The sequence below is a fragment of the Pinus tabuliformis genome, chromosome 5_2 (genome assembly GCF_031772625.1).
Source record: "Pinus tabuliformis cultivar Carrire ecotype Pingquan chromosome 5_2, CPIR1, whole genome shotgun sequence".
Taxonomy (NCBI): Eukaryota; Viridiplantae; Streptophyta; class Pinopsida; order Pinales; family Pinaceae; genus Pinus; species Pinus tabuliformis.
The window spans coordinates 1,141,256,064-1,141,268,621 of record NC_142306.1 but is presented as its reverse complement, the minus strand read 5'-3'; the positions used below and the strand labels follow the sequence as shown (position 1 = coordinate 1,141,268,621).

At 39.5% G+C, this 12,558-nt stretch overlaps 1 protein-coding gene across 2 annotated transcripts in view; it reads left to right on the top strand.

Annotated features, from left to right (window-relative positions):
* Window positions 1-11,797, top strand: part of BLOS2 (biogenesis of lysosome organelles complex 1 subunit-like protein) — a 32,303-nt gene extending 20,506 nt beyond the window's left edge. Inside the window, exons 2-3 of one of the 2 annotated variants that reach the window (XM_089437573.1) lie at window positions 10,738-10,821; window positions 11,418-11,797. In XM_089437573.1, the coding sequence (XP_089293699.1) occupies window positions 10,741-10,821; window positions 11,418-11,687 (351 nt within the window). In that variant the 5' untranslated portion in view covers window positions 10,738-10,740 and the 3' untranslated portion in view covers window positions 11,688-11,797. Of the gene's footprint in view, window positions 1-10,731; window positions 10,822-11,417 lie in introns of both variants that reach the window. The other variant, XM_089437572.1, reaches the window with a different exon arrangement.
* Window positions 11,798-12,558: the final 761 nt, after the last annotated feature.

The window sequence follows — 12,558 nt, the reverse complement described above, 5'->3', positions numbered from 1 at the left end:
CTGGATACCACTGCCATCCTCTGCGACAACCAGAGTGGGATTCAATTATCAGAGAATCCCGTGTTTCATGGTCGCTCCAAGCATATAGATATCAGGCACCACTTTATCCGGGATATGGTACAACGAGGAGCAGTAAGGGTTCATCACATTGGGACTAATGAGTACGTTGCCGATATTCTAACAAAGCCCTTGGGGAAGGTCAAATTCTTGGCCTAGTGAGAACGACTTGGAGTCGTGGAGAGACCCTCTTATGAGGGTCCTGTATGAGATGGACATTGAGCGCTAGGAGCTCCGGGGGGCTTGGGGTACTTCTTGGAGCGGTGAGCAACCATAGGGTGAGTGGTTCAACCTTCCCCTAGTGATTTGCTGTGTACAGGGTGAGTGGTTCATCCTTCCCCTGTGATGCCCCTTGGCGACATGTGAGTAGGACGAGTGGTTCATCCTTCTCTTGCCGAGACATCCTTCCCATGCAGTCTGGGACCCATGGGAAGTACCTCTCATCTGGCCAATGAGTTGGGAAATGAGGATAGGGACCACAGTACTACCGATGGGTGCATCGTGTACTACCATACTCCCTATGCTAGGATGTCCGATATTGATCTGGGATCAATGGGAACTGACTTCGGGTCAGTAAGGGTGGTATGAGACACTCTCTTTTGATTGGAACTGACTTCGGGTCAATAAGAGTGGTATGAGACACTCTCTTTTGATTGGGACTGACCTCGGGTCAGTAGAGAATGGTATGATACATTCTCGATCACTTCTTCTTCATAGTTCAGTAGAGCAAAGCAATGCAGAGTAGTGCATGGATTTCAAAGATAGTACAGATTGAAAAATGGATTAGCAGGTGGTGTTCTCCCTAGTTGAGAGGCAGTGTTAAAAATGGCAACTATGGCCAAACTCCACATGGGTCATCTTATTTATGACAACTGATATTTCTCTTAGATTCCTCTCTCCGAGAGGTGTAGGATTGATTTAAATATCATCCCATTCTGACATGTACAAATGAAGTTATGAATTTATTTTGATTATGGACAAATTGTCAAGGTCAGCGAGCAAACTCATGTAGGCTCAGAAGCCCAACAGTCACGTCTATTCATCCTCAACATTTGCCTATAAATACATGATGCCTCATCCTCATTTGGACACACTTCACTTCTCACACATCTCTCTCTCCTCACATGATTGGGTATGGATTTCTGGGCAGCTCTCCACACGTGTGAAGAAGGACTGTACTTTTCTGTTCCAGCCATTGACCAGCGTTGACCGAATTTGCAGAAGGCTGTTTTGACTGCGTTGACCTGTTTTTGATGCGATTTTGGGTGGAGGAATTCTGTCCTAGTAGGCCGCAGATCTAGGCACAATAACCGAGACAATCTGACCTCTTGTTTGATCAACGGTAACTGTACTAGGGCTGGCTGCAGGGTTGACTTTTGTTGACTAGTTTTGACTGGACTTTTTTGGATTGTTTTGGGCTGATTAGACTTGCTATTGGAGGCTAAAGTTGACTGGGTTTGGCCGAGCTAAATTGAGGAAGAAATCTGCCCTGTTGACCAACGTTGACTTTTCTGGTTAGGGCTCTTTTACTGTTGTTATAAATTATCAGAATTTGTAAATTGTACTATCTCTCTGTTGAACTATTGAAGACTAAAAGATGATTTGATCAAGGGTTTCCCCATGTTGGGGTTTGTCCCTGGCTGGTGCCACATCTTGTGTCCTGTTGTCTTGGTTTGTCTTCTACTATTTATGTTTATGTTCTATCTTCATTTTACTATCATGTTGATGTGATTGCTAAACTGAAATTGTATTGGGCTCATAAAGAAATTGAAGTAAAATTGCTCTAAAGCATTGAACATACCATTGTTGCCTAAAATTAACACAATCACATTAACCATAAATCACATTGACAGTAACTGTAGATAGAACATAAAATAAAATTCAGAAGACAAGCCGAAACGAAAGGACACCAGATTTGGTGGATGCTAGGGAAAAACCCCAATGTGTGGAAAACCCTTTGATCAATTCTTCTTGTTATTATATCCAATGTTCAATAAAGAGAGTACAAAAGTCAAAATTGACTTGCTAAATCAAAGTCAAAGCAACCTTGTCAAATTTGCAGTCAAACTTAGCCCTAACCAAAAAGTCAAAGATGGTCAACGCAACAGTCAAATAGTCCTCTTGAAGCTCGGTCAAACCCAGTGAAATTCGGCTTGATAAGGTGGTCAAATTCAGTCCAAAACAATCCTGAAAACTATGGTCAAACTTGTTCAACTTTGCGGTCAACCGTGCAGTTAGCCCTGCGGTCAAAGTGCCCAAAAATTCTTGATTCCTGTGCCAAACTGTATGGCCTGCCAAAAATGAAAATTTCCCATAAAATCGCAGTCAAAGGATGAGTGAAAATGGTCAGTGAACGCTAGTCAAACTCCTGCAACAGTCCTGAAATTCAGCCTTGCAATTTTCCTAGAAAATTTGTCCTTCTGCCACACGTGTGAGAGAGAGAGGAATTGCCCAATAGCTATACAAACCAATGAGAGGAGGAGAGAGAAGAAATGTGTGATGATGATGCCAAATGAGTTGGGAGGGCACTTGTATTTATACAAGTTGTTGAGGGTGAAGAGTCACATACATTGGGCTTAATGACCCTGTTAGTTTTTGGTAGCATCGAAAGTGCTCTAACCTTGAAAATTTGTGGAGAGGCTAAGGCACATGAGTTCTAAAGAACCCGGAAACTATTTGGTGAAATTCCACCCGGATTGTATTTTATTAAAATAATTAATATTTTTAATGGGGTTCATAAGTCTAAACTTAGGAAAATTAAAATATTAATGGGTATTAATCAAAATATGGGTGAGAATGAACTAGAAGGCGGATCAAGTCATGTTTTAATCTTAGCCGTTGATTAGAGACTTAATCTCGACCGTTGAAGACTCATCAGGAAAAGTATAAAATGGAGGCTTGGGGTTCATTTGGAAACAGAGAGAGAGAGAGAGAGAGAATTGATCTAAAGTTCGATTTCTAGGGCTAGGAAGTTGAGAAATTCAAACTAAGTTCATTTAGCATCAGAGGGGCAGCGAGAACCTAGGAGAAGGACTTTCCAGAGAATACGGACAGAGAGGCGGAGAGAGCTTTCTTAGAGGCAGCGCAGTAGCCGGGAGAGTTGACATTGGGCCAGTTTGGTCCCACGCAGCGCTGACGCAGAGCCAGAAGGGCCAACACAGAGCAAAAAATATGCCTATCACGCAGAAGTCGGAACTGTCGGGAACAGCCGAAACTGTCAGGAACAACCGGGATAGTTGACGTAGAGGGTAGAAGAGGAGATGCAGGACTGATGTAGGGCCAACGCATAAATAGCTGGGGTTAGCCAGTGTTGTGCCGGATCAGTCGAAATTCTGCTTGGTGAAGTGAGGTAAAACTCACTCAGATTTTTCGCCACTATTTTCTCTATAAAGGATTGCTAGATGAGCATCCTAGATTTGTATTCAGATATTTCTCCTGCATAATAATAAACCCTCAGAACTGCTACATCGATTTTCCTGCATTGGGTTTTTTCGGGGACTATTGTATCCAAAAATAAGTGTCTTATGTATCTTGTTCTTTGCTCTGTTTTCTGTTTCATGAGATCAAATATTTAATTAGTGTAGGCTGCAGAAGTAATTTGCTTTAGTATTTAGAAGAATAACTTGATGAATTTAAAAATCAATTAGGTGAAGTAGATTCAGATTTGCTGTAGTAGGGGTTCCATCGAGTCTAGGAATTTTCACAGAGCCTACATGATCAGGTGACCGACCTAAACAATTTGCACGTGTGGGCATAAATTAAAAAAAAACACTTCTGCTTGTCCAAATTAGATTATCTTTATATCAATTTTGGTCCTCTCGAAAAAAGGAATTTAATGCAATCATCATCTCCATCAAATGATCTCCTAAGATGGAATTTGGCCCTAGTTGCCAATTTTAACAAAATTTAACCTCATAACTCTTGTTCTCCATGATTGAGATGGACAAAAGGTACATAGAGTACCTAGAGTACAAAGAGTACATAGAGTACAAGTACATAGTGTGAACATTTCTGAATCTAACACATCAGAAACCCCTACTGCAATATCTGGTTTACTATCTCCTACTTGTTCTTTACATTAACAAGTTATTTAATAACATAAACATCGAAGTAAACACAATTGCAACCTTCACAAAAATACAGATAAACAACTAAAATAAATTGAGACAACACAAGGGACAACGTTATATTTTGGACAATCGTCCCAGGAAAAATCCAATGCGGGAAAACCGGTGCAGCATATATGAGGGTTTTATTATTAAGCAGATTTTTGAATACAACTAGGGTGCCAGAAATGGATCACCCTTTAGAGAATATCCTCGGCAGTAGTACCTCTCTACGGAGACAGATATTGCGTCAAATCAACAACCGGATGATCAACCCCACAGTGACTCTGACTGTTCCTTTTCTGGATAGCGAAAGCTGCTCCACACCCCTCTGGAACTGCGTCACTCTCTCCCGGCTGATCTGCTGTCAGTCTGCCTCACAGAACCTCCTCAGCGCAGCCTCTTCAGCCCTGCATCAGCTTCTACAACCCTCTGTGCTGTCTGCGTCAGCCTCTACAACCCTCTGCGTTGTCTACGTCAGCCTCAATGACTTTCTGCGTAAGCCTCTGCGTCCTCTGCATCTGCCTCTGCAGCTTCTACATCCTCTGCGTTGGCCTCCTTAGCCTCTGCCTCATCTCTCCTAGGCTCTGCGTTGCCTCTTCCAACACTTTGCTTCCTCTCTAATATGTATTCTTCAACCTTGGATCGAAATCCCTTGCTGAACTGCCCATCACTGCAACTGATCTCTAACTCGATTTGCTCAGCAAACCCAACCCCAAAAAATCGAATTCTTGATCTCACTTGGTGTGTCTCCAACTGACCCTCAAGCCTCCTCTTATACTTTTCCTGTTGACGATTCAACGGACGAGATTAAGTCCCTAATCAATGACTAAGATTAGATCAGGGCTTGATCCTCGTTATTTAGAACTTTCTCACCCATATTATATTAATACACATTAATATTTAATTTTCCCAAGTTTAGACTTAGGAACTCATTAAAATATTAATTATTTTAATATCTCTTCATCCCGGTGGAATTCCTCCAAACGATTTCTAGGTCTTGGAGATCTCATGTGCCTTAGCCTCTCCACTAGATTTCATGGCTAGAGCACATCTGATGCTACCCAAAATCAACACATAGTCTAGGTATAGAGTACCTCTTGTGCATCAAAGAACCCTCCTAACTCAAGCTAGAACTGGATTGTCCCCTATCCCTTGATTGCATACTGGGCATCATTGCCAAGCTCAATATGTATCCTTGAGTTGTCCTCTGCAAAACTATGGAATAACTCTCTAGCCTATGTCATGTGGCGGGAGGTGCCACTATCAAAGTACCAGGCACTTCTAGCAATGGTGCTGGTAGAAAGGTAGGTAAGAAACGAGTGAAAATTCACTCTCGAACTTGGAAGCAAACTCACTCAACTGTGTCACTGATGTCGCTGCAATTGTCTGTGTCTTCCTCTTGCCCTTCTTCCCATGTGGACATTGAGAAGTGAATTGCCCATTCTTATGACAGATATAGCATTTGATCTTTACTCATCCCTCTTCTACTCAGATTGCTGTCCTTCTCCTTGACTATCACCTTTCTTGATGGAATCTTTCCCTTTGGTCTTCTTCGTCTTGTTGACCAGGGCCAAGTTTTTATTTGCTGCTACTCCCCCCAACTTGCTGTTCCTGGACTCTTTTTACGAGTCTCCTCTTGGATGTTGTCATCCCAAAGTCTCTCCTTACTAGGAAGATGTTCCCGGGTACAGATGCCCAGGATGATTAGTTCCCTATCCTTGGTGAATCCATTCAAAGCAACATTTAATACAACTTCTCCAATAGTTGCAAGTTTGTTAGGAATTTGTGTGATCCTCATAAGTTAGTTAGTTACATTGTCAGAGGGGTTCATTCTGTGCGTTCCGAGCTTAGTTTTGAAAATCATTTTCCGACTCGGCGACTCATGTTATCACTTTGAAAAAGTGATATTGAGGCATCAAACATCTCCTTAGATCTAGTATTTTCTACAACACGCAGAATCAAATGATCCTTAATAGCTTCAAGGGTCACCCTTTGTGCCTTTATGTTCTTATGCCATGCTGCCTACACTCCAGGGTCTACTACTACTGGTGTTATTATGCTCCTTGAGGCTTGCATTGGAGTTGGAGGAGGATTGGACACAACTTTCCGCAAGTCTTTCTCCTTCAAGATCACTGAGATTCTTGGCTTCCATGGCAAGAAATTTGAAAACCCATCAAGTCGATCTTCAACTTTCACACTAGTTACTGACATGGCTGTCCTAAGATTTATCTTTCAATCTCTTTGAAGTAACTTGAAAGTTAAAGATTTGGATTTTTCTCAAAGAGGGAGCTTTGATACCATGCTAAAAATATCCTAAAATCACTTATCTAAGCAAATAGATTAGATCTAGTTACTTGTTTGTAATATTAAATTTTTCAGGCAGTGGAAAATGAGAAAAACATTCACCCACATTGCACAAATATTTCTGCCCTTCTAAATCAGTTCATCATTCAAAATTATCTTCAGAACTTACAAGAGCTTCCTTACAGGGAAAAATGGCTCTGAGAATTAATCAAACGAACAACAAACTTGAAAATTACAGTTTGCATGGAAATTGAGGCAGCCTGCCCTCAAATTCGTATGGCTGCACGAAATCTGTACTAACAATGGTATGGCCTGCTCTGCTGGGCTATTTGGTTGTTTTTTTTCCTTGCTGCTAATTAGCTGCCTGTCCTTGCTGAAGACTTGCTGCCTACTTGCTGAAATGCTGCTGAAATCCTTGCCAATGGCTGAAAATCAGATCTCTGTTTTTCTCCTTCACTCACATGACTTGTGAAATAGATGTTGTGTGTGTCTTTGTCCCTTGCCCTCTCTTCCTTTTACAACTTTGACATGAGCCAAAAACCTAATCTTCAACAGTTGAGATTTAACTGTGAGATCAATGGATATTTTTTAATTAAATTATTAAGTGACCCACTTTAGTCACTTTAATAATTAAAAATCACTTTAATTAAATAATGTTTTCTTTATTAATTAATTAATTAATAAAGTGAACTTGTTGGAAATACGGGATAGGGGGGGAGGGTGGTGTTGAATCAGTATTTCCTTACAATTTTTATATTATGCTAGCTAAGATCACTAGTTAAACCAGGACTCCAATCCTCAACTACAAAATGAGGACTCCAATCCTCAACTACAAATCCAGGCTCCAACCTAGTCTCTCACAAGGCTCCAACCTTGTATGAGAACACCAATCCTCAAATATAAATCCAGGCTCCAACCCGGTCTCTCTCAAGGCTCCAACTTTAAACTTCAATAAGACTCCATCCTTCAACCACTTCAAAGATTTCAATACCTGCTTCAAAACATCATCCATATGACTTCAACACTGCTACAATAAATTTCTCCACAAACTGCTCCAAAGATGCTTCACATGCTGCTCCAAGAGGTTTTCAAAGACGCCTCTCTAAAGTCTACTCAAACAATGCTCCAAGTCTGCCTTGACAGTTGTTTCAAGTCTTCTATAATCACTGCTTCAAGTGCTAGTTCAAAGTGTGCTTCAAGGAAAGCTTCTTCACTCTTCAAGCCTGCTCAAACGATGCTCCAAGCCTGCTACAACAAAGACTTTCAAAGACTGCTACAACAAAGGCTACAAGGTCTGCTCAAAACGATCTTCAATTCTGTTCAAGAATGCTTCAAAGGAGTGCTTAAAAGGTCTTCAAAAGTGCTCCAAATAATTTGCTACAAAACTCTTCAAAGGCTGCTCAAAGAATATCAAGTTTGTCCGCAAGAGAGTGGCTCCAAAGCTCTTCTAAAAATCTGATACAAAAAGTGTTCTAAGTCTGTGCAGCTCGATGAAGGTCACAGTCAACTCGGACTTGATGACAATCTTCACTTCACAGGAACTCGAGTTAGATTACAGCGTCATACCATAGTCGACTTGGACTTGATGACAGTCTTCATTTCACAGGAACTCATGTTAGATTACAGCTTCATACGACAGTCAACCGGACTTGATGACAGGCTTGATCACAGGCCTTTCTTCACAAGAAAAATTGGACTCTGTTACAGAGAATATACCACAGACTTAGGCTCTTTTCCACAGAGGATATACCACAGAAATTATGTTCTTAAACCACAGAGAAACCACAGAGAGATTCGTCCTTCTTGTACAGAGACAAACCACAGAATTTGGGCTAGATCACAAACTTTATTCCACAGGAAATTCAAGCTGAATCATGTTGTCTTCCTGGGATTGCTACCTCAGATCCATAGAACCAAACTTCTCTTTCCTTCTATGAGATCCTTGATCTTTTTATTCCACCGAGTTCCTTGCTTCACCAAATTCTTCTTGACTTCTTTGCAAGTTGGATGAGTGCTGGCTTTTATTTAAATTTTATACGTTTGAACTCTCACTGAATTGTCATGACTATAGAAGGGCCGACCTGAACTCAAGATAGGCCGACATGATTAATTAACTTAGAGCTGACCAGAAGACGGTATTATTAGGAAATTAAAGGAATAGGTATTCGTACTCCTCTTCTCCTACAACTAAATAGACATTGCATCACTCAATGATGAAGCAAACCATTCTTCCTTATCCTTCTATGAGTAATGTCTACAATTGTATGTGAGTAGTAAATCTAACAGGATATCTTAGCCACATTGAGTAGAAGACAAGGATGCATGTGAAGAGGACAACACACTGTTGTGATTAAAGAAAGCAGCAAGGGATTGTACAAACATACATTGTAGTAGTGAAGACTTAATGCAACTTTAGACAATGTTCATTTTCACCTCAATGCTCATGACACTCACTTCAAGTTGGTGCCTTAGGTGTTGTTTCTGATCTGCAAACAAAACAATCATTCTTATCTTATTAATATACTGTTTGTCTATGGCTAAGTATGAATCAGACCCAGCAATTTAATAATTACTGCTTCATTCTTTATTGGCAGAGATCAGTGAAGGAGTTTGTGACCATTCCATAGCATCCATGAGCTGGCCCTTGCTTTGCCATCAGTGACAATATCTCAACAGAACTTCTGAAAAAGCATAGGATATTTTTAATGACGATTTCCATAAGTAGACACCCTCACGGAAATACCTGTCTGAGTTACAAACACTAACATTCTCCCACTTTACAATGTTTTGGTTTAGATGACCTTTAGAGATACCCCCTAGGCTAGGAAACCTCCTCTATTTGAAGGCAGAGGCAAGGCCGCTGAGGTCACAGTGAGTAGCTTGCCAAGTAGTTGCTTCTCATGTTTTCTTCAACTGTGCTTTGAACTATTTACACCTAGTGAGAATTTGAGCAGTGACAAGGTGAATTCTTTGTCTTGTTGTTATCATTGGGTTCACTGAAGGATATTTGCTGCTGTAATGGCTCAACTAGGGGTGTTCACTCTATTTTGAGGGCTGCCTTGGCTAGGATTTGAGGATTGAGTGTGGCTCATTTAAGGCCTCCTTGATCTTTGGGTGAAATCACACTTGAATAATGATGTATTGTTAATTGTTCTTTCTATAAAGGAGGTTTCCTATTCTTGTCTACTTCCTTCTATAAAGAAGGTTTCCTATTCTTCTCTACATTTATGGTTTCTTTTGTGGCTATTCTTTAAGCATGTTTGCTTGTTATTACATGACTGATTTTGTACTTGTTGTGAGGAGTATCTTTCAAAGAGTCCTCTAGTTTTCTGCATGTTGAAGTAGATCCATATGGTTGTGTTGGTTAGAACATGTTTGTAGCAACCTAGCCACACCGGTTTCATACAAGTTTGAACCCTCTTGAGTGCTGACATTGATTCCATCACCAATTGGATAAGCACTGGTCTTGGCTATCCACCATACGCTTAATTCTAAGAATATCATAAACATCTTTACTAGGGTTTCCCTTTTTAGTTGGAAGATAGTTTGCCTGAAGTGAGAGGAAAAGTTGAGGTGACAGTGGACAACCTTCCCACATGCCTGTAGGTTTGCACTTGGTTTGGTACTTCGAACATCTTTTGATTGACAGGAGGTAATAGGGACAAATGCTTGTTCTCCATGTGGCCATCAAGAGAAGTTGTTAGAGTTGGCATATAATAATAGTCATATAATAAAGTTGTAATGTACTCTAGACTTATATCACCTGTCATAAAAAGAGTTGTGTTAGATTAGGTTAGAGTTTAACTAATAAAGTAGTTGTATGGGATGTTACTATGGAACATTGTCTCCCTTATATGTATTGACATCCACTCCATATGATAAATGAACCAAGCAAATCATTCATTTTTAAAAAATATATTCTGGCTTGCATTCTTTGTCCACATTATTGTGTGTGAAACTCACACTGTTTGATTACATTTTTAAGAAATACACAAACATTGGGCATTCTGAAAAACAAGCGATCATTTTCGAAAAATAGTATGATTTTAATCCATTATTTTATTCACCATCCTTAAAACTTCAAAACTTATAGAAATCACAAATTCAAATACATTTACCGGCTAATAAATCTAATCTGTTTTTCCATGTTTTATGTGTTTCAAGGGAGGTACATGTCACAGGCTTATATGATGGTGGTTTCAGAAGTTGGTATTGTTGTTGATCTGACTGTAGAGGTACCTTTGTGTTTGTTTTTATGTAGGAGTAGCTGATGGAGAAGGAGAAACCTCTTGCTCATGCTCTGCATGATCTCTTCACCAGCGTATCATCACTGGTTCAGGGCGAGCTACAGGTAGACCTTTTTCAGTATTTCTTGCAATTGTTTGTTCAAGTGGCATGGCAGGGGCAGGGGGAGCGGTGTTATAGAAAGGAATTTTATCTTAGATTGTATGCTTTTTTATTACTTGTTCTTTCATATGTAACAATAGCTCAATTATTGATATGGATTTAGACATTTGTTCTATTTTTTCTGATAAGTAAACTCCCTTTGGCTGCATACTGATACAACGAATTTGGATCTCTTACTTCCAAATTGGAGGTTCAAAGTAGAACATTCCTCCATTGTCACTGATCAGGTGGTCTGTGGTTGCACTTCACCATTTACCAATAAAAAGATAAAACATCACTGAGTAGAGGGTATGCTCTTTTTGTTAGAAATAAATGATGGAGCCATACTCCTACTATGCTGGCTTCAGTTCTGTCATTTTACTAGTTGGATGTCTTAATGTAAAGATCAGTTTGGTCAAAGGATTTCAGAGTAGCCACTGCTAAGTCACAAGTTAGAATCCCAGTATATACTTGGGCATTAGAAGTAGTCAATGCTAGTCACAATTTCTAATCCCATGGATATACTTGGATTCTGTTAAAGAAATGACTGTGTTTGTGCAGGGTACAAATAATCTTCTGGATCTGATTGAAAAGATGAACCTAAGGACAGCAGATGAATATAATAGCTTTGGAGACATTGCTTCAGGCCTCCGGGTCTACGTGGAGCAATTGAAGATGAAGAATGAAAGTTTCCATGAATACATCAAGCAGATAGATGAAATAGACCAGCAAGTAACAGAGTTGGAAGATGTAGTATCTATGCTTGATAAGTACACCTACACTCTAGAAACTAAAGTTCGCTCTGCGTGTGGTGATTTAAGGCCTAGGTGATCAGAGAGGATGATGGATGACTGAATTTTCATTTTCAATTATTGAGTTGGAGGGTGTTCTGGTCTACCGACAGTTTATTTATTTTATGAAAAATTGCAGGTTATGTTTGAGTGGGTTATTAAACTAATTGGAGAGTCAAATGCATTTTTTAATCACTGTAAAGATGCATCAAACATTAGAAAACAGCTGCTAAAGTATTTTGATGAAGACTATATATGTGTATATTATATAGTCTTCATCAAAATACTTTAGCAGTTGTTTTACACACACTAATACACACTAGAACCCAAATGTGTAAATCATAAGCTCTAAAGAAAATATGGAGTGCTCACAAAACTTCAAGTCTTTGAATTATTAGATTCAGACACTATTTAGCTTAAACTAATGTGCTTTCTTTAAATTTCTTTTGCATACTGGAAAATGAAATTGAGCTAGAGCCTATATCTAATTCTAATCACCATGGGCATAATTAGATTTCAATAGTTGCAAAGGGTATTGGTGATCTTGCAATCAATAATCAACTATGCGCTGCTGTTGTGAATTATTTGATTGAATGCAAAAGCAAAAGGCCTAGAGTCATGCACAGGCTTTGTAAATATAGAATTTATACAGAGAAGATTGACTTGTATAAATTTAAGAATAAACATGAATAATATGGGGAGATACTCCCGAGTCCTAACTACCAATTTATACAGAGAAGATTGACTTGTATAAATTTAAGAATAAACATGCCTAATATGGGGACATACTCTCGAGTCCTAACTACCAACGCTCTATTAGTCTTCAATTATTATGGAGTCATAAATACAATGAGGTATCTACTTCATTCATAAGTTTGGTAGCGGAATAATTATACCATATAAAAAAAAGA